Consider the following 23,737-nt stretch of genomic DNA (forward strand, 5'->3'; position numbering starts at 1 on the left):
TAAGTTGTCATCAGAAAACATATAATAACAATGTGTTTTATGATTATTTGGGCTCTCTTAGGAACAGTGAGTAACCATACACACTAGTCCTTAATAGCCATCCAATCTTATGTGTAGATTTTTTTATATTAGTAACCAATTATCTTTATCTGTCCTGCCAAATGTATTTTTCTGTACTGTCACATTAGGGTGGTCCACTTTAACATTGTCGAAAACAAAGATGCTTGAATCATGCCTCCACATAGACTATTTTGTCCATTATAATGTAGTAACTTGTGTACCAAATGTTAGCTTTGTACGTTGTAGTTTACTGGTCGCCCAGAAGTTTACTTTCTGGAAGATGACACAAATGGAGGTTATGCTTTTAAATGTCTTCTCATATATATATATATTTGGCTCTACTGGAGGCCCAGAAGTTGGAATTTTCAACCACTTTCAGAAAGAATGGAGAAGTATTGATAATAATGTTAAAAGTGCAGTGGATATTGCCCTCTTCCAAGATCCTGTATTAAACAGCTTACGACAGGAAATGTTAGAATATTTACCAATTGCACTGGAAAGACAACACCCAAGAGATGATTATCAAGAGCTTTTGCATTTATCTTTTTTGTGTCTTGGTGGTGGAAATAACAGGGATACATTTTGAGCTCCTGGTCCTACTCACCACGCTCGATGGATGGGTAAGGGGATTTATGCTCTGAAAGTATGTCTCTTTCAAAATTTATTCCAGTTAACACCTAGAGAGACAAACAACATGGTGAATTTGGCTTTGTTTGTATGTCTAGTTTATGTAAAGAATGAAGCTCCATTGGGAATTAGAGAACCATATAATGACATTGGGCTGTTAAGTCTTCTAAAAATCTACCCTGATGTAATAATTGGTAAGAATGCTTACATTGCTTTTACCAGACACCTCTGGTTTCTTTCTGAACACTTGGTAGCTTTATCATTTTTTGACAATAAAGTGTCTTTGAAAACCAAAGAAAAAATGGTAAAAAATCAGAAACGTCCATAGCTACCCGATTTTCTGCAACTTATTCAACTATCTGAGGATGCAGATCTAAGTCTAGAAAAGTTCAATATAGGGCGACCCATAAATATTGTTTGTTTGGAAAATGTTTTGGTGTACTACCCATTGATGTACTAAGGAATAGAAATAACCTTGTGGAGAAAGAAAATTTTAATTTTAATTTTTTAGACCACCCTACTGTCACATATACATTTGATTACCCAGAAGGGTTATGTTTATTTATCCATGTAAAAATTAATATAGATATCATATCTTGGATATGCGGTAAGCAATGTGTTACATATATGTTAGTCTCAGCTTGGCTTCTACAAACAGTAGGAGCACTATGTTTCTGTGAATAAAAATTAGACTTTTACTGCAAAAGTACAATAATGGTATTATCTATAATCACAGTTATGGTGGATAGTTCTCAGCTCAAAGCATTGATAATAATAAGCACTCTTAAGTAGTCAGCTCTCCACAATGTGAGCGCTTCAGAGATTTTGTGAGAGTAAGTGCTGTTTAGAAAAACAGTTCTCTCCTAGTAATGGATGACTCAGAGCTTTAATCATAACCAACGCTAACTCTCTAAGATAGTTGATTACTGTGTCACTGAATATATTTCTGCCATTTCATCTTGGATGTCATCTCGCCACCTGAAACTTAATATTTCTAAAACAGAATTAATTATATTTCCACCAGCCAATAACAGTTACCAACCTGATCTCTTTATCACTGTTGATAACTCAACAATCCACCCTGCCCCACAAGCTTGCTGCTTTGGTGTCATCCTTGACTCTGAACTGTCCTTTGTTTGCCACATTCAATCTGTCTCAAAATCATGTTACATACATCTAAAAACCATATCCAAAATTCGAACCATATCTTACAGAAGACACTGCAAAAACTCTAATCCGTGCATTCATTATTTCCCGCATTGACTATTGCAATAGTCTCCTTACTGGTCTTCCCAAAAACAGGCTATCAGTATTACAATCCGTTATGAATACAGCTGCAAGGCTTATCTTCCTTGCCAAATGTTCAGGACTTTTTTCGGGCTGCACCCACTCTATGGAATGCCTTACCATGCACAATAAGACTTACCTCTAGTCTTCAATCCTTCAAGCGTTCCCTGAAAACTCACCTCTTCAGACAAGCTTATCAGATTCCAGAACCGACCACATAACCTTCATAGCTTCCATGTCTTATTACATACCCTCTCACAGTCCACACATAACCTCACACATTGTCTTTCTTTTACATACTCCTGACATTTGGCCGACATTCCTGTGTGACTGGATCATGCAGCCCACCAAGAAACTCTGCATTCTGTGTGGACCAAATTGCAATATATAGCACCTATCCTTGTGTATCAATGTCTATTTCCCTATAGATTGTAAGCTTGCAAGCAGGGCTCTCTTACCTCTATGTCTGTGTGTTATTATCCTGTTTTATTCTATAAATGTTTCCAATTGTAAAGTGCAATGGAATATGCTGCACTATATAAGAAACTGTTAATAAATAAAATGTAATGGTAATTGGTACAACAGTATTTAACATGATAGTAATTATTTACAGATCACTCCAATTGAAAGTCTGTTGATGTAACAAGGTTCTGATGAAGTAACAAGAGTTATGTAAACTTGTATTGTTCCTATATATATATATATATATATATATATATACAGTATATATATATATATATACAGTATATATATATATATATATATATATATACATATATATATATATATACATATATATATATATACATATATATATATATATATTGTAATGACTTGGGGTATTTAGCTCGGCAGAGGGTGGATGGGTGCAGTGTTTAGGTGCTTATTGAGGGTCCACACATGGTTTTCAAGTAAACAAACGATGCTTTTACTTCCAGCTTGTGAAATTCAGGATACAGAAAATAACAAAACACAATCCTGGTGGCCTTCCCTGTATCACACAGATATAGGCCTTGGCTTTCTCAGCCCGCAGCTTTACTGCTTCAATGTCCCACGGTCAGAGAGTTTTGTGGTCCCCCTTGCCTCCTGCAAGGTCTGAACACCAGCCTCCTGGCCCCCAATGGCTCGCTCAGCTTCACTGGGCTCTCTGACTGTTACAGTCCCAACTAGACTGTCTCTCCCGGCCTGACTGCTCGGCCTTATCACTAGCTCACACCTGAGCTCTCTCCACCTCACAGGTGTATCACCACTCAGTATTTCAACCCTGTGTGGGAGGATCTCTCCAATCCCACACAGAATCTGCTGCTCACCAACACCATCTCTGGTGATACTGCCACAATATATATATATATATATAGGGTGGTCCATAAGTGTAGAAACACCCTTATAAAATGGAAATGATTAAGGAAATATTAATCCAGTGTCTACACATATGATATATGAGTGGGGGAAGCTTTTTAGGTTATGTCACCAGTATGGCTGCCATCTTGAAGTCAGCCATCTTGGATACAATGCTAATATTTTCATTGGGAAGGTACAGATGTAGCCACACTCATCTATGCTGCAATGCGAGCACATCGCGGCATGGATGGCATGACTATTGTGCCCGCGTCTATAGTGTGCACATATGTATGCACGCACAAGCCATAGACTTCAATGGGAGAACACCAGCTGTGCCTAGCTGTGGCCCAGTGAAAGAGCTGCTATGCAGTAATGTGTGATGATGTACACGCACATCGCGGCAACAATGACTGCTCCATCTGTGGTCATGTCACATCAAACAGATGCAGAATTTCATAAGAAAAACAATTGTGTTCTTTGTTTTAACATATCTTTATTCATTCTTGAGTTTTAACATAAAGTTTATAGGATATGTTTGAAGTGTTGTCCACCATGTTTCAGTGTTTAGGCTATTCTCTTTTCCCATTCCTGGTGAACCTTGATGAACATGTCTGGCTGAATCAGAGCACAAGCATCAACAATTCATTGTTGCATATCATAGCGATCTTGTATGTTCACAGCATAAACATGTTCCATCAGGTAACCCCACAGAAATAAATCCAATGGAGTTAAATCTGGGGATCTTGGTGGCCACTGGACTTGACGTCTATGGCCAATCCACCTTTGAGGAAACTGCACATCAAGATGTTCCGTGACAATGAGCCCATAATGAGTGGGCACCATTTCGCTGGAAGAAATTAGGATATGACCCATCCTCTCTTCATCTAACAATCTCTTGTAATGCGCTGCTGTTAATGTTCCATCAATGAAGAATGGTCCCACAATACGGGTACCCCACAAACCACACTATACCAACTGTTTTGCTGAGGCTACAGCACTACAGGCATCCATCCAGTGAGGGTTTGTCTCTAAACAGTACCTGTTGTTCTGTTTGTTTACATCACCATTGACAAACAAATTTGCATCATTACTAAACAATACCTTGTGTGGAAAATGAGGATTCAGTGGACGTTGCTGTGTTAGCCTTGTGTGCAATCTCCACCCGACAGTCTGGGTCATCCTCAGTTTGGTGTTGCAACATTTGGTGCCATTTATGTGTAGACAAAATTCTCAAAATGGCCATAGGACTAACCCCACATTAATTTGACAGACAAGTGCTACATTGTGGGCTTTTTCAAAATTATGCCAGCACAACAACGGTCTTTGGTCAGCCACTTTTTGGTTTATCTGCAACTGATTCGGTTTCTTTAAATCTGGCAAAGAGTTTGGAAACTGCACTGTGAATAATGGGTGGCCTATTTGGGTGGCATTGGTTGAAATAATTTGAAATAGCATGTGTGAATTGTTCTCCAGATATCAAGACAATCTCAACATGTTCTGTTTGTGTTATTGCCATTGTTATTAATGTCACTACCTGCAAAAGAAAACTCAGTTAAAACTCAAGAATGATTTTTCTTATGAAATTCTTAATCTGTTTGATACAGTATGTCACATGACAATTAAAAAATTAGAGTTGCATCAAATATGGCTGACTTGAAGATGGTGACATTCCCTAATAACTTTTCCCCCTCTCCCATATCCATACTTATGGACCATCTGTACAGCCCCACTTGTCCTCCACAGAGAAAGGGTTAAATTAAGTCTTCCTTAGGTTCAGGTATGTGGTGGTGAACAGGTTTTTGCTTGTGCTAGTCCACATAAATTATGATTGGCTGTCAATCATCACTGGTTTTGCCGATCATATTGACCAGAAATTTTATTTGGTCCTGGACCACCAACCTGTGACACCTCTGCAAATGCCTCTTGGCATGTCAGGGTGCCATGGCACCAAGTTTGGGAACCAGTGATCTAGTACATGTTTATAGGAAAGCTGTTATCTACAGTATCTTAACTTTAGTAGTGTCAACTTCTTCCATCACCAATAGAATCAAATCTAGGCAACATTTATTCAAATAAGCTATCCAGCAACAACAGAAATTGATGTTGTTTTTGCTGATTGTTGGCACACTTTTCACTCGGAAGCCACATGGAACCTTTTTATATATAGTACACTTTATAATACTATACATAGTACACTTTTCTATGCACTTTGGGGCATGAAAATCTCCAATTCTAAATATGCTCCATTGTAAATCATCCTTTTTCTATTTTGTACCAGTACTAGTGAGGGGATGTAGTATGTTTTTTTGCAGTAAACTACATTATCATAAAGGTTCTTTTTCTTTACTCAGATATCCTAATTAGTCTCAACTAATCTTACCAGAGATTTTTCTTCCACATACTGTAATTGCACAGTACACTGTACTTGCACAGTACACTGTACACTAGAACAAATGTATGTAAACTGTATAAATTTGTCTATTAAAAGCTAGCCATAATAGCTAAATGCAAATTTTATTGGCTTTTCTAACCCTCTATACTCTTACAAGTATGTGCATTTTGTAAATCTTTTCCCACTGGCATCGAGATATGAATGTGACCACTGGACAAATGCATTGTCGTTTTAATTAACGTTCATTTCTGCCAAAACTAATTGTAGCATATTGCATGTTTTAAATATTTGATATCACATTGTTGTTGAAATGGATTAAATTGCTTTTACCAGACGTTACTTAGCCTGGTATTTGCATCGCTAACCATTGGCAGCCTTGTCAGCCAGCAATCAGTCACATAGAACACTTGTTGATAGGGTTAACATACCATGGAGTAGCATGCCTCAGCTGAATAATTTCTATTTAGCAATGGAAATTACATTCATTTTAATTAGAAAGCATTTTTAAATTTTGAAAACCTTTACACTCTCCTAAGTGGTTTGTGTGCATTTATCTTTTCTGCATACCTTAAAAAACATTTAAATTGCTGGCAGTTTATATTAAAATGTATCTACTTATATGAGTGAGCATAAATCTGTCCAGAAGGGTGATGTTGTACTAAACTAAAAAGGGAAATCATGAAATATGTTCTTGGCATATGCATCTGACTCTTCTTCCTCCATATCACTTGGCCATCTGAACTCTCACTCAGTTTTGCTTCCAGCTGGCTTGACTTCAATGGACCCAGTAGCTGGCCAGTGGTGGTGGGGTTGGGTGGCAATTATAGTTTACGCCGGGTGCTCAGAGTTCTTTAAATATCCATGACATAATGTATCTTGCTTTGCTACTGTTGAAAATTATTTTAAGACCACAATGTATATTCTAAATTAATTACAATATTGACTAAATCTGTATTTTAAAAAAAAAAATTCAACGAACAATTAACATATTTAAAGCTTTACTATGATTTCACTAGCAGTAATGTTGTTCCCTATTACCTATAATATTGTTATTGTTTTCCAATATTTAACTGATTATTTTTATTATTAATATTATTGTCCCATTTGTTTTACTTGTTATTATTGAAATTAATAATAATAATAATAATGATGGTATTAATGTTAAATTTTTAACATACAGTAAATCATTTAAATAGTAAATGGTATTTGTCAAATATTGTCATTTTATATTGTACTTATTTTCATTCTTTAATTATTTTATGCTTTTCTGTATTTATAGTGAGCTGTGAAAAAAAAATCTAATTAATTTTCATATTACATGTGCTTACTACTTTATTGTATATAAATCAAGTACAGTCATTCTAAATGATAAACCATTTAAAAAACATAATATGAAAAAACAAACTCTAAACTGAAGTTCTCAAGCTATCATAGATATATGCATACTTAATTGTGTCATCTGTACTCAAAATCAAATTTTTTTAAAAGTTGGTCTGTTAGTAGGCTTGAAGACAGAGGTATGGCTGCTTAGGGGACCCTCCATGGCCCATTTTCTGATCAATCACACATAGCTGCAGTACTTTGCTTCCCACTATTTTGTTCTCTGTCAGAAGGGAGTTTATTTAACTACCTGCTGTACTGTATGACTGTCAGCACAGTGTATTTTAACCCTCAGAAAGCCACGCACATGAGCAGTAGGAGTAGGGAAGTCTGGTGTTCAGTTCCTCTCTGAGCAGGAAATGACATGAAGAAAGTGGCGATGGATGAGAAGGCATCTAGTCAGTGGCGTAACTAGGGTATTTGGAGCCCAGGGCAAATTTGAAAAGCGATGTGCGCGCGCCGCAAAAAAAATGGGTGTGGTCACTTAAAAATGGGGCATGTCAACATGACACACCCCTTTATTTTCATGCTGAACATTCCTATCCATATGCACCTTAAACCCAGTAGTACCCCTTATACAGTACCCCCAGTATGCAGTTGTGGTCCCTCTTATGCAGGCCCACAGTAGTGCCCCTTATACAGTATCCCCAGTAGTGGTCCCCCTTATACAGCCCCTAATTAGTTCCCCTTACTCAGTACCCCCAGTAGTGGCCCCCCAAATGCAGTGCCCCCAGTAGCAGTCCCCACAATGCAGTGCGCCCAGTAGCGGTATCCCCTTATGCAGTGCCCTTTATATAGTGCCCCCAGTAGTAGCCCCCCTATGCAGTGCCCTTTATATAGTGCCCCCAGCAGTAGTCCCCCCATGCAGTTTTCCCAGTAGTGGTCCCCCTTATGCAGGCACCCAGTAGTGATCCCCCCTATCCAGTGCCCCCTGTAGTGGCCCTTCCTATTATTGCCCCCAGTAGTGGTCCCCCCAGTGCAGTGCCTCTAGTAGTAGGCCCCTTTTATAATGCCCCCAGTGGTAGTCCCCCCACAAGTAGTAGTCCCCAGTAGAGGTTCCCACTCCCGATTAAGTGCCCCCAGTAGTAGCCCCCCCAGTAGAGGTCCTCCCAATAATGGTGCCCCCAGTAGTAGCCACCCCTCCCCCATTTTGCCCCCACCCCCAGTAGAGGTCCCCCCAGTAGTAGCCACCCCCCTCCCCCATTGTGCCCCCAGTAGTGCAGACAGGTTTAAAAAAAATATATATGTAAAAATATACTTACCTGAATCCATGCTGCTGCTGCTCCGATCCACAACACCGCTACACTGGTGGCTAACTAGGATGGGCCAGACCGTGGCCGGCGTCTCCCCCCCACGCTGCCGGTCCCACGGTGCTCAGGGCACACACCCCGCTCGCCCTGCCCTAGTTACGCCACTGGTCCCATTACCCACTGCAGGAGCCGGACGGAAGCCCGGCTCTTGCAGTGGGTGCTGCAGCAGTCAATGAGAGTCTATCTGACTCTCATTGGCTGCTGTTTAACACATGCATCGCCGCCAGCGCTGGCGGCGATGCGTGTGTTATGCACAGCCTGAGCCCGCCTGCTAGCGCTATTGGGCAAGTGCTCAGGGGGAGAGAACGGGCTCAGCTGTGCAGCACAGGACCGGCGCTGGAAGCCTAGTGCCGGTCCTGTGTAAATGTGTAGCGCTGACGGCACTCACTGTGGTCGGCGCTACACTGGTGGCTAACTAGGGCGGACCAGACCGTGGCCGGCGGCGCCCCCCGCGCCGGCGGTCACACGGCGCCCAGGGCACGCACCCCGCTTGCCCTGCCCTAGTTACGCCACTGCATCTAGTGGCTCAGTGAAGTAACTAAAAGGGAGAGAGTTGTCTATATCTAGAAACCTTATCAATATAAAGTTTTGTTGTTTAAGAGTTTAAGCACATTTAATCTATCAAAAATACATTAGTTGATGAAACAACTTGCATCTGTTAAAACAATTATTTTCACATTTAAAGTGCACTTTTGAGTAATTTGTGTCTATCAAAATGTTACTAATATTCTCTTTAAATCTGTCCTATTCTCCTTGTTTTGGGAGCTGATGGAAAATGCAAACATTTCTTGTGAAACATAAACTAAAATGTATTAATATTTGTTCTATAATATCAAAATTAATGTTTGATATTACTGAATTATACAGTACTTACTATTATGTGTTATTTTAGTTTCTGTTTGTACGTTTGTATTTAGGTTAACATACAGTGGTAAAATATATTGGCTCAGTGGATGCAGAACTTGCATTAAATGAAACTGAAATATTTGCTGGAAAACCAGGTTCAAATCCCAATGTCAGGCTTTTAGAAAAGTCAATTTGTTGTTTCCAATGCCCTAAATAAGATTTCAATCTCATGTCTCATAGGCAGGAAAAAATGAAACTGAAAAAAAAAATATCCATTGCAGAATAAAATTGTAAGAGTGCATAATTTGATCAAAGTGAAATTATAAATAGCTGTGTGTTAAAGTACATATTCTCTATCTCTCTTTTTCCTAAGATACTCTTTTCAGCAGCCTTGGAATTGGAGCAGTCATCGGTTTGGCAGTAGCTGCTCTCCTGTTAATTCTCGTTGTGACGGATGTCACTTGCTTCTTTATGAGACAGCGTGGATTGCTTATGTGTATAACCAGACGGATCTGTGGGAAGAAAAGTGGTTCCAGTGGAAAAAGCAAAGAATTGGAAGAAGGAAAAGCTGCATACTTGTGAGAAAAAAATAATTGTCTTTTTTTATTTCTTAAATGTGCTCTAAATTTAAAAATAAAATGTTTTTTACGAAGACAAAACTTAAAATATTTAAATTTTGATTTTCCTATTATACTTTTATGTATCCCTATCAGGGCCGTAACTAGGGTGGTGCGACCTGTGCCAGGGTGCAGGGCAGAAAGCGCTGTTTGGGCCTGTCAATTTTCCTGTCATCATTCTCACTTGTAGCTTCCTATTCTGTTATCCACGGAATCTCCTGGCCACCCCTATCTCTTCCCTGGCCTTTCCCCATGAGGCCATGGCCCTTTTTCAGGTGTACTATCTTATTGTCCTATTTAAAAAATGGGGGGGAGGGAGCGCCAATGCTCTCTCTGGCACAGGGCACCAAAAAGTCTGGTTACAGCTCTAAATCCCTATAGACATGAAATGTGATGTGCATAGTAAAGAATCATTCCCTCACATTAATGTTAAGCCATAACTATAGCATAAAAAGCTGTGTTGGTATTAGCTCTTTTTATAAAAAAGCAAATTAAATTCTATCTTTATTGATCTTTTGAACATATCAGAAGCACAATTGTCCTCAGCTTTTAATTATTTTTTTTATTGCTGAAAGACTGTAACAATAACACAGATATTATATATTGTTTGTAAAAAATATTCACTATTTTGGCATTTTTCACATTTTATTACATAATGGAATCAAAAATAATATATTTGGATATTCCACCACTGAAGTAAAAAAGAGAAATTTTATTTAGACGTAATTACAAATAAAAAATAAACAGTATTGTGTGTGTGTATATATATATATATATATATATATATATATATATACACACTTCCACTGATCTGAACTACCACAATGTGTGTATTTGCCCAGATGCCAGCCCAAATAAAGAATAATACAAATGCAAATAAAGAGGGGACTCCAGGGACTGTAAACTTTTCAAGAAGACACTAAAGACAACAAATAAATCTCTTTAATCACCTGTTTTTCAAGGAGAAAAGCAGTCCTTATTTATATATATACTGTGTATATATATATCTCACAGAGGCGGCACTCAAAGAACTTCCAACAGGTACAAAAAATAGCAGTGATTTATTGCTGATACATCGACGTTTCGGGACTACACGTCCCTTCCTCAGGATACAAAGTGCAGATAAGAAATACAACAATCAAACCTCAAGTTTAAATAGCTTACCATTCTGGTCGCATGCTGCTCCCCTCGCTCATTGCGCCGGGAACAGAACCGGAACTAGAGCAACAGAACCCGCGAAGTTCCATGCGTGTCAAGTGCCCACGTGGTCTTCACTGGCGCATCGGCTGACGGAACTAGCACCCAGCCCGATGGTTGCTATGACATCTTGGAACTTCCAGTGAGTCCTGTTGCTCTAGTTTCAGTTCTGTTCCCGGCACAATGAGCGAGGGGAGCAGCATATATATGGTGGGGATGCCATTCCCTGTAAGTGACATGGCAGTTTCCACACATTCATTGCAATTTCGCATGAGCAGGTTGGATGGCGACCATTGGTTAACAGCAAATTTCAAATAATTTCTCTGAAGGGATTTAGCTCATTTTTGACTAGGATAATTGTATTCATTTATATTGTTTAATCCATTACATTGTGACATTTGTTGTATGATTTTGGGCACCATATTTCTGGAATATAAATACTCTCCCAGCTGGTTTAATTCCAAGATGTGTCTATAAATTGCACATTATAGCCCCTGAAGTGGTGAAGCATCCCCATGGCATTATTCTCTCCCCATCAATAATGCTTCATGGTAGGAACAGTTTTCTTTACAGGATGCAGTGTTAACCTTTGTCCGAACACAGTATTAAATCCAGAAATTTCATTCTTGACCTATCAGACTCAATAACCTTTATCCATTTGGCAGGTGAAGTTCTCACCTATTTTCTGGAAAGCACTAGGCAAGATTTAATGTGAGTTTCTACAACAATTACTTTCTTTTTCCACCTTATTATATGCTTTGCTAAGTGCTGGACATCCAACTTTGTGATGGAACATCATTGGCCTATGAAGCAAGTCTCCTCCTTACATCAAATTTTGTCAGAAGTTCTGTTCTAGACAAACTCACATTTGTGCCATGTTTGATCAATTTCTTTATGGTGTACATGACAGTGCTCTGGGGATACTAAGGGATATATTTACTAAAGTGCAGGTTTTTAGAAGTGTAGATGTAGCTCATAACAACCAGTTAGATTCTACTTAACATTTATCTAGCACCTTCTAAAAGATAATACCTAGAATCTGATTGGTTCCTATGGGCAACATCTCCACTTCTAAATACCCACACTTAAGTAATCTACCCCTAAGTCTCAGAATTAATCTTATGTCAATCATCTGACTGCTGTTACTCAATAACCTTTTCTCAGTTTTGCTGTTAACGTTCTTAATCTTGTTTGGAAATATACTAATCAACTGTGGGACTCTCAAAGGCAGGGGTATTTATTATGAAATCAATTGAAACACTTTGATTGTACACGTATGGACTTCAATCAATTTATTATGTAACCTATAAAACAACTTATTGCACCAGGGATTATTTATATATGTTTAAGCACCTACTTATGAATACTTATGTAATCAATTATTTTCTGTTTTCATTTGTAATTAATTAAGAAAAAGCATTAGAGTTGTCTGTGTTGAACAGTGGTAAGAATTCCAAAATAGATCCATTTATGAGTTCATAATGTTGGAAAAACAAATGTGAAAAATGTCAAAGATAGTGACTACTTTTATCATCACTGTATGATTACTATTTGTGGATATATTTTAGCTTTGTTAATGTAAAAAATTACTGGCTTGAAAAATGACTGCCTATATATTTTCTGTTTTTATTCATTAAAATTTATGATGAACATATTTTATCATATATTGTGTGCAAAGTATATTACTGTAAAGCAATTATAAAAATAAGCTATAATTTTTGGTAACATTATGAACAGTCCAAGGGTCAAATTTTTGTTGCCGAAAAACTATGAAGATTTTTTTTTCAAAATAATGATAATCATCCAAGGCTTGTTATAAAGCTTTTGGTGTTTGAGGGGTGTGTCATTACTTTTGTTATTTAAATAATTGATAAAGTTAGTGACATCTAAAATGGAATGTGTATATATGGCCGGCAGACGGGATGCCGGTGATCAGAAGACTGACATAGCATCCCGATCTGCAAAATTCTGACAGGGGCTGGTAAATATACTTACCCTCCCCCTGTCCCCCCCTAACCCTCCCCCCCAGTGGTGTCTAACCCTGATCTCGCCCTGGGGGTGCCTAACCCTAACGCCCCCTACCCACACCCTAATCCTAACCCTCCCGGGGTGGTGCCTGACTCTAACCTACCCCCCCCAGTGGTGCCTAACCTCCACCCTAAGGTTGTCTAACCCTAATCTCCCCCCAGGGGTGCCTAACTCTAAACCCCCTCTTCCCCGCTAGCCACATACTTACCTTTGGGATGCCGGCGGCTGGGATGCTGGCGTCAGTATCTTCATCCTGTTCGGGATAGCGGCATCAGCATCTTCATCCTCTTTGGGATTCCAGCATCCGTATATCGATATCCAATATCCCGCCCGCCGGCATCGTGACTGCATCCCTCTAAAAATATACGATTGCATGCTAACATGTGTTCCAGCAATCAAAAGTTTTAAAAGCAAAACATGCACAATAAATATAAATAAAATAAAAGATACAGTAATACAGATTTGCTTAGGGAGATTTAAAAAAATATGTGTTTGAAAAACTAATGGATTAATGCTATGTGAACATTTAAGAAATGGCGGCTGGATCTGAGGTGAGTGCAGATGCAACTGCAACTTTTGCCACAACTGCTTCTTTATGCTAATGCGCAACTGATTCTGGGCCTGATTCAGACCCGGTCGCAAGCGCTGAGCGCTCGCAACTGGGTCGATGTTTGGCCACTGGGCATGTGCACGACGGAGCCGGCTCCGTCATGCGCATGCTCGAGACCCGACTAGCGATGGATGCTCCGTTGCTCCGGGTCTCGCACCAAAGGGGGCAAGCTGTCAATGGTGATTGACAGCTCACCCCATTTGGTAGGCATGCCCGGGGGGTGGCTTCACAAATGGAGGTGTTCCCAAGCGAACGCCTGCTGTTTGTGGGCGGCCCCACTGACATCACCAGTGATATCAGTGGGAGAGCTTCCGGCTCTGTTAGAGCCAGAAGCTCTCTGGCTACCACAAGAGTCTCATCGCAAGCCCGATAGTCACGATGGTCTTGACCATCGCGACCATCAACCTGGCTGCTCGCTATAGCTGTGGGTGGCCACAGGAGACCGCTCCAAAAAAAAACAACAAACACCCTGATTCAGAGCGAGCGCTCTTTCAGAGCATCCATCTCTGAATCAGGCCCTCTGTTCATACTGAGACACCCACTTGTAGTGGCGCTAATCTGCCTCAGCTCCATCACTGCACCATTGGCCGCACCATTGAAACTTGCCTCAGCCTTATGCAGCTGCAATTTCTCCATTGGACCATGATGTCCTGTCCGGGCTGATCTAGGATTTCTGTCACCCGGGGCAAGGCAGTAATTTGGCGAACCACAACCACCCAGTAAGGTGACATCAGGGTCAACCCCAGCAGCACAGTAAGATTATATCAGGGTCACCACCAGCAGCACAGCAAGGTGACATAAGGATCCCCCTCAGCAGCACAGTAAGGTGACATGTGGTGCCCCCCCCCCACCACCAGCAGCACAGAAAGGTGACATCAGGGTCGCCCGAGCAGCACAGTAAGGTGACATCAGGATCCCCACCAGCACCGCAGTAAGGTGACATGTGGTGCCCCCCCCCCTCCAGCAGCACACTAAAAGAAAGGAAAGTAACCTCATTACCTGCTGCTGCCAGACACAGTAATGTCAACATCCTCCTGCTGCTGCTGGTTAGTTACTGGCCCCGCTCACTTAACAGTCACTGGGAAGTTGCAGCCAGCAAATAGACAGTGACTCTTCCTCTATGTGGAACTCAGGGGGATTTTAGTAGACGGGTAAAAAACGGCAGGGGGTGTATGAATCACAGAATCACAAGTGATATTAGGAGGAGATTTTAAAATGTGTCAGAACTAATAAATATAACTGTGCTCCAGCAAGGAGAAAGGGATAAACATGCTCTTTGACTGTATTTGTAAAACACTGAAATAGTGCATTTCATTTTGCACAATATATTAAAATTTTGTGTATAAAATATATTTTGTGCATACAGTGTATTTTGTATCTGTTATGATTATGCAACTTTTTTGATTCTGTATCATTTCAAATTCCCTTTTAATTTTGATACATGTTTATTTAAATACTTATTCTAAATTGGTTTTTCATTTCCATCACTCAGTTTAGTTGGATCTATAAGTATTCATTAACTAGTTACATTATTTAGGGATAGTTTCTGTAGTTTTAGTTACCTTTAAGCTTTAGTTGTTGGTTCCTTCTTATATGAGATATATGTATAAATATAGTGTTTCAGAGCTTACAAACAAGTTGCTTGTCAGAGTGAAACTCATATCTGAGCAACAGAGTGTATCTAAAATAAATGCAATCTGTGTGGTGCACAAGGGCTCCTGGGTCAAGGGGGGGTCAATGTCGAACACCCATATCAAAAAAAGGTACCATTGGGCTGAGGCCAATGTTTGAGTGATCTCTTATAAAATTTGTCTCCAACACCATTTTTTGGAGGTGATGTAGTTGGCATCCCAACGGTCGGGTTACTGGCGGTCAGAATGCCAGTGCCAGAATCTCAACACCAGTCCGAAACCCGGTACCAACATCCCGGCCACTGACATCCCGATAAGAATTATGGTTAGGGGAGGGTTAGGTTTAGTGTTAGGCACTAGGGAGAGGGTTAGGGTTAGGCTGTGTGGGGAGGGATAGGGTTATTTTTAGGCCTTGGGAGGTTTAGAGGGCTAGGTTTAGATTATGGGGGGAGAGCTAGGCTTAAGTGTATGGTTAATGTTAGGATACTTACCTCTAGATGTCGGCATTCTCGCTTAGTCGGGATTTTGACCACTGGATCCTGAGCACCGGCAACCCGTACCCAACCCTTTTGAAGAAGTGCCTAGAAATATGAAGATAGGACTCCAAAAAATACATAGGCAACATTTTTCTGAGGGGAGGGGGCCCACACAAAAATGTGTATGGGCCCCCTTATTTGTTAAATCGCCACAGCAAATTATATATTCCATCGTAGAACAATACCAAATGGGGCATAATATACTTCTGTGTGGCACTTTCTTCTGTGTAAACAGAACCAGGAATTTCATAGTGTACTTTTTGTAAACAAACCTAAAACATTACAATAACACTCTACACGCTACATGTGCACAGATTGACAGTATTATAATACAGTAGATACTGCAGTTCCTATTTCTACTGGACTATGAATGATAATTATCTTCTCAATCTGTTTTTTTGTTTTGTATTTTATTTGTGAAGTGCAGCATTAGGCTTGCTTCGTATATTCTGTTTGTAAAGTGTTATCGGTGAGTTAAATAGAGGACACAGGGCCTGATTCAGCAGTGTATACAATAGCGGTCATGGACGCAATCGAGTGACTGTTTGCCATTGCGCATATGCGTACAAGCCGCACTGTGCATGTACAGTCTTTGCATTGCGATTACAGATGCACAATGGAATCCATTGCAAAGCGAGAGACAGGCTGTCAGCATTTAGGGGTGATGATAGGGGAGTGGTCAGAAAAACGCAGGTGTGCCTGTCCTTTTGAACGCCGTGTGACGAGTCTTGCAGGTTCTGCGGCTGGTCAGACCTGCTGTAAATGCTGCTTGACGGGCTGATGTTCGTCAATGTTACCGATGTATACACAGAAAAGCGAGGTTGGATGGATATGAGAAAGCAGCAGTGGGCTTCCATATGCTGGCTGTGCTTTGGCAAGCATTAGCATATTTTCACAGCTGCGTTCAGTACGAAATCGCAGCTGCCATCTCTATTGCATACTCTGCTGAATCAGACCCACAGTTATTATTCAGCCTCCCTTTAAAGAACTGAACGGTACAGGGCCTCTTTTTAGCCAGCCTAGCGCTGGTGAAGATTATAAGAACAAGTGGGAACTTTTTTATATGAACATCCAGGAAAGACCACGAAGTCTGAAGCAATGGAAAACATTTTTTTTTCTGCTTTACAGTTTGAAAGTTAATTAAATGTATTATCTGAAATATAAACCTATACAAAGATTGATTGATGACAATTTATTTATTTGCCCCTCTTTGGTCAATTGTTGTTCTCATGAAAAAAAGTAATGATATTCCTCAGTAAGGATGGCACAGAAGATAATAAGATGCATTTAGAAGACCAGAAAAATGTGTCATCCGAACAAAATGTACAAGTGAAAGCACTTAATGTACTGAAAACCTCTTTAAACGAGAACACTTTGAAATAGCTTTTTTCCTCCGTTTATTGGATCATCCTGCAGGATATTACATATATAACCCTGAGAGCACTCCTTTCTCAAGTGTTCCTTGGTGCAGAAATGTGTAACTGGATGCTGACTTTGTATCATATTCCACTGATCACTTTATTTAGCTTATAGTTCTGCTACAGCCTTTTTAGCACGTTCTGCGCTCAGATGCACTACAATCATTTTTTTTCAATGGAAAAGTCATAGGGCCTAATTTCTAGATGCATGCTGACTGGTTATGGCTGTGTCTCTTGCCACAGATATGTCTGTGACTTTATGCTAATGCTGCAACCGAAGATCTACCTACTGAGATGTCCACTTGCAATGGTGCTAATACATCTCGCTGCTTCTTTAGACGCATTTTTTGGCGCAACATCAAGACCTGCGCCAACCCTATGGCAGATGAAATTTCTCTGTCTGAACATGGCATCCTGTGTCAGTGCAACAAGCCCCTGACATGCCCACACCTGGCTAGCAACCCCCTTGTTACCTCCCAGGAATTCTCCACTGAAATTCTCTCTTCCTGCATCCAAATGAATGCTGCATCTCTGAGCGCTAACCATCGGGACCAGTGGCGGCTCCAGGGATGGGGCTGCAGCACAGTCCAGAATTCAATTGGGGGAGCTACACCAACTGCCCTTCTATACAGTGCTGGCCGATACTCACTGGCAGTTGGTGTGGCTCCCCTATTTGAATTTTGGACTGCGTTGCAGCCCCACCACTAAAGCCGCCACTGATTGGGACCCTTGCGTATTGTGACACGGACACATGTGTAGGAGCAAGACATTGGCACTTGTGTGCAATATTGCCACTGCGTGCACCTCTGAATCATGCCCATAATATGCACCTATTTAATTAGCAAGCCAAGGCGAACAATGTGAACCAAATACTGTAATAAATATGGAAACCTATCTAGATTTCACATTTGTGCAATCATTTCTTGAGTGATGTGTCAGGACTCCAAATTCTAGGTAATTGTTTAGAAAGAATATAATATTCATTTAACCTCTTTTCAAAGCATAATATCAGGTACAGATGTCTTCACATACATCTAGCCTCCTTGCGCATTAAACAGATCTTCTAGTCGTGCCATGCTGTGGCGTGACTCGGTAGAGCCGAACTTATCTTTGTGTGAATTTTTCCCTTAAAATATTTCTTAGTCGCAAAGCAATGTAAATAGGATGCACAAGCAGCTTCTGCTGATTAAAATGATGTGCAGCATGCCTATATTATGTGTGTGAAAGCAGCTGTATCTGCATGCAAAATCCTAGGTTACAGTGTCACAGCCGTTGGCGATGTAACATAGCATTTTGCATGCAGCTATAGCAGCAGTTGTACACATAATATAGGCATTCCGCATACCATTTTAATCAGCAGAAGCTGCTTGTGCGTCCTATTTGCATTGCTTTGCGAATAGGATGCATTTTAAAGGGAAAAGTTGCACAAAAACGCACGGTGCTGATAAGTTGCAAGGCGCTCATGCATTATGTGTAAAGCACGGAGGATAGATATATGTGGACACATCTATAACTGTTAGCACATCTGTGGTACCAAAATAAGCCCAATTCAAACTAACAATCCAGTTGAACTTCATGAAATGAGTACTGTATATTGTGGCCAGGGCTGGTTCTAGACATTGCGGAGCTCAGGGCAAAAGTTCCCAGTGGCGCCCCCCCCCCCAAAAAAATAAATAAATGTAGATGGCTTTCCTCTGTGCACGTGCTTCCAGAAAGGGGGTGTGTCCTTGCGGAACACCCCCAATTCATCACACTGTGGGGCATGCCCAGCACTTACGAATGTGCTGGGCTTCCCCCAAGCTCTCCCCTCATGGCGAGTAATTGCCATGTGCAGTAATGCTCCTTACCCAGTAATGCCCTTTATAACACATTATGCCACATGCAGTAATGCCCTGTATAACACATTATGCCACATGTAGTAATGCCCTTTATAACACATTACGCCACACGCAGTAATGCCCTTTATAACACATTATGCCACATGCAGTAATGCCCTTTATAACACATTATGCCACATGCAGTAATGCTCTTTATAACACATTATGCCACACACGGTAATGCCCTGTATAATACATTGTGCCACACACAGTAATTCCCTTTATAATACATTATCCTCAATTCAAGTTACGCCACACAGTAGTCCCTTATTCATGTTATGACACACAGTGGTGCCCCTTTTAAACAATGCCCAAATTAGTGCCCCTTATACACAAGGCCCACAGTAGTAGTGCCCTTAATACAATGCCCACGGTAGTAGTGCCCCTTACACAATGGCCCAACAAGTGGTGCCCCACATACAGTGCCCTCATTAGTAGTGCCCACAGTGGTAATGCCCCCATTGGTAATGCCCACAGTGTTAAGGCCCCCAGTAGTAGTGCCCCCATTGGTAATGTCCCCTATAGTAGTGCTCCCCTTGGAGATGCCACCAATAATAATAGTACCCACAGTAGTAATGCCTCTATAATAGTGAACACAGTTGTAATGCTCAGATTAGTAGTACCCCCAGTAATGTCCCCTATAGTAGTGCCCACAGTAATAATGCCCCATATAGTAGTGCCCAAAGTAGTAATGCCCACAGTTGTAATGCCCCCATTTGTAGTGTCCACTGTAGTAATGACCCTTATAGTAATTTCTCCATTAGTAATGCCCCCTATATTAATGCCCCCATTAGTAGTGTCCACTGTAGTAATGCCCCCTATAGTAGTGTTCACTGTAGTAATGACCCCTATAGTAGTGCATCCAGTATTAATGCTCCCTATATTAATGTCCCCATTAGTAGTGTCCACTGTAGTAATGCCCCCTATAGTAGTGCCTCCAGTAGTAATGCCCCCTATATGAATGCCCCCTTTAGTAGTATCCACTGTAGTAATGCCCCCTATTGTAGTGCATCCAGTAGTGATGCCCTCTATATTAATGCCCCCATTTGTAGTGGCCACTGTTGTAATGCCCCCATTAGTAATGCCCCCCTATAGTCGTGCCCCTAGTAGTAATGCCCACCAGTAGTAATGCCCCCTATAGAAATCCCCCCATTGCTTGTGCTTCTGAAAAAAAATGAAAAAACAAAACACAATACTTTCCTTAAGCCCCACTCCTCCGTCCGCTGCCATCCGGTCTGACTGCGGCTCCACCACTGATCTATGGGAAGGACATCATGACATCACGACGTCCCTCCCATAGTGCACTCTGCTGGAAGCCGGAGCTCAGGAGTGAGCTCCGTCTTTCGGCTGCCGCTGCAGTGAGGGGGCCGGGTGCCCGCTGATAACAATTATCAGCAGGCGCCCTGCAAATGAAGCCTCCCTGCGGCGGCTAGCAGGGGGGACCGGCGCGTTTTTTTTTTCTTGGATTTTTTTTTCTCTTCCTCCTGGGGACTCAGTGACGCCCTCTAGGGGCTGGCACTCGGGACGACGGCCCTGTTAGCCCACCCCTAGAACTGCCACTGATTATGGCAAACTGTCAAACCTCATTGAGGGTTTACACTTAAATGTGTGGCATGCAATTCAATTCCAGGTGATGTTGGAACAGTTTCATTTATGTGCCATCTCATCAGTGTTTAATTCTGATTACGGCAGTACAACATCACTCCAACATCACTTCAACACCACACAGTTTGCCACACACCTCCATAAGGTTTAGAAAGAAAATTTGTGCTGTTGGGATACAAATCACAAATCACCCATACGTCATATGATACTGCATGATGTAACATCACCTGGAATTTAATCAATCCTAATTATCTTGTTTTGAATTGATTGGTGGCTTTGACCTAGCATCCACCAGGATATTGATGAGGCGCTTAAAAAAAATAAATATAAATAAATTAAATAAGCATTTAAGAAAAGATAGCAAGCAGAATCACATAAATTCATCATCTTTACATACAGTGATTTATAAATAGTATTTACCTTCCCTTGAGCTTTTTACCTGCTGTGTTTCCACATGGGACCATGATGGTTTTATTAGAAATATGTAAAACTAATCAAAACAATGGACTCAATGTGGCAAAAAAATAATCAAACATTTTGTCGAAATCAGCTAGGACAAAAATTTTTTAAATAAGTGATTACATGAGTATTTACCCCACCAGAGTTAATACTGTACTTTGTAGAACCATCTTTGGCAATAATTATAGCTTTAGGTTAACTGTATTTGTCAAAATTGCTCAAGCTCCATCAGGTTAGAAGGTAATCATTGGTGGACAGCAATTTTAATTGTTGCCACACATGCTCAATTAGATTGGGATCTGGGCTTGGCTAGGCCACTTCAGGTCATTAACCTCTTTGTTATTATGCCACTCCTGTGGGTAATTTTTATGTTGGTCCAAGCACACTCATAGACTGCTGCACTGATTCCTTTAGGATTTCTCTGTACTTTTCTACATCCATTTTCCCCTGTAACTGAATGAGTTATTCAGTCCCTGCCATAGATAAGCAAGTCCATAACATGATTCTGCATTGATCATGCACCACTGTAGAAAAGATGTTTTCACTGTAATGTGCAGTGTTCGGTATGTGCCAAGTACTGTATAGGGCTTAGAATTGTGACTTAAATTTTGGTCTCATTAGTATTTGGGAAATCTGTAGCTGGGCTTTGATTTGATTTTGTTTCAACAAGGATTTTATTTTTGCCACACTCCCATACAACCAAGATTTATGAAGTGTATATGCTATTTTCTCATACATAGTCCCATCTATGTCTTCAAGACTTTAACTCCTTTAGAGTTGCCATCAGCATCTTGTTGGCCTGTCTTACAAAAGCTTTTTTTGTCCAGACACTTGATTTTGGAGGTTAGCAACTCCTAGACAGATTCACATTTGTTCCATATTTTCTCCATTTTTTATGGTGGACTTAACTATGCTTGGGATATATTCAATGCCTTGAAAATATTCCTGTACCATTTTCCTGATTGGTACTTGTCAGTGACCTTGTCCCAGATCTACATGGAATGTTCTTTTGTCTTCATTATTTAATCTTTGCTTGGAAATACATTAGTTACCTGGGGAGCTGACAGAGACAAGTGCTTGTATGCTACAATTATCTGATACACCTTAGCTGCAAACAGGTGGACTTCAATAAACTATTTATGTGACTTGTGAAGAATGTTTATTATTTCAGAGGAAATCTTTATGAATATAACAAGGGGGTGAATACTAATTCAATCACTTATTTTCAATTTTTCTTCTAATATTGACAATTGGTTGGATGAAACATTTTTTTGCCACATTATTGAGTACTTTGTGTTGATTAGTTAAATAAAATTCTATTAAATCCATAATGGTCCCATCTTGTAGCACAGCAAAATGTGAAAAAGCCCAAGGGTACAACACTTTTGTTAATATTTGGTGATAGGTGCATTTTTATTAGAAAATACATAATTCTAGGAATGCTTGATATCTTGTAGGAAAGCTGGATCAAAACAACCAATAGTAGAGATGAGAACTGAGGATGAAAGAATTACTAATCATGGTGGGAGCCCAATAAATGAACCAAATGAAACAACACCTCTTACAGAACCTGAGTATGTATTATATTCTTGTTTTGTTGGTTCTTATGAAGTTTAGCACCAAATCAACAGAATATAATTGACCATTAGAGATCCTCATTGTAGTCCATCATGTCTATCAATGTGTATCTGTCTTATGATCTAGACAAATTCTATATTTAGTGAATCATATAGCAATGCTTTTTGCTTACAAATGGCCCTAATACAATATTTATAACCAAACAATATATCTCTAAATCACTTATTTTAAAACTAATGACAATAGTTTTTCGTATTGGTTTTAAAGTTGCATTGTAATCATGCTTGTGTACTCTCCCAGAATTTGCAGGAGACTCATGAATTTTGGGAAGGGCTCCCGGACTCTCAAGAGAGAGTAGACATGCCTCTCTTTGATCTTGTCCACTCCCTCAATAAAGTGGGTGGTCCTGGCAATTGACTTGTTTAACTGTGAATTGCTTCATTAGGGCATGCCCCCCTCTGCTCAATGACACAATTGTGGATTTAGACAGTGATGTCATGAACACAATGGCAGAATTCACTGTGCCATGCCCCCTGCACTTCTTAGCTTGCCAGCTAAATGGTTGACAAGTATGGTAGTTAAAAAAGAACATCAGATGTTTGTGAATGATAGACATTGGCTGCAATAATAGTCATGTGTTTTTCATCCCTACCATGATCTATTCATGAAATAAGTAGTAAATAGTAAAGATCCTAGAAGATAAAAAATGACAACAAATTGTACTGAGCAATACTAGTAAATTGGAACTAAAAGTAGCATTAAACCCGAAAATTGAGTTTATGGAGGTCAATATATAGTGGGAAACTGACATGTCACTGCAGTACTGTTAAAAAAAGCAAAGTTTTATTTTCCCAATCTATTACAGATAGTGGAGGGTCCTATTTGTCACAAAAGCTGAGTCTACAGTAATTTACATTCCTGTGGCATCACTTGCTATA

At 40.3% G+C, this 23,737-nt stretch overlaps 1 protein-coding gene across 2 annotated transcripts in view; it reads left to right on the forward strand.

The window, feature by feature from the left end:
- The window catches only part of NCAM2 (neural cell adhesion molecule 2), a 342,401-nt gene that overhangs the window by 286,840 nt on the left and 31,824 nt on the right, over window positions 1–23,737 (forward strand). The window contains exons 16-17 of one of the 2 annotated variants that reach the window (XM_088481682.1): window positions 9,617–9,821; window positions 22,679–22,795. In XM_088481682.1, coding sequence (XP_088337808.1) covers window positions 9,617–9,821; window positions 22,679–22,795 — 322 coding nt within the window. The remainder of the gene's footprint in view (window positions 1–9,616; window positions 9,822–22,678; window positions 22,796–23,737) is intronic. The other variant, XM_088481683.1, reaches the window with a different exon arrangement.

The sequence above is a fragment of the Taudactylus pleione genome, unplaced genomic scaffold, assembly GCF_031769625.1.
Source record: "Taudactylus pleione unplaced genomic scaffold, aTauple2 ptg000276l, whole genome shotgun sequence".
NCBI classification, from domain to species: Eukaryota; Metazoa; Chordata; class Amphibia; order Anura; family Myobatrachidae; genus Taudactylus; species Taudactylus pleione.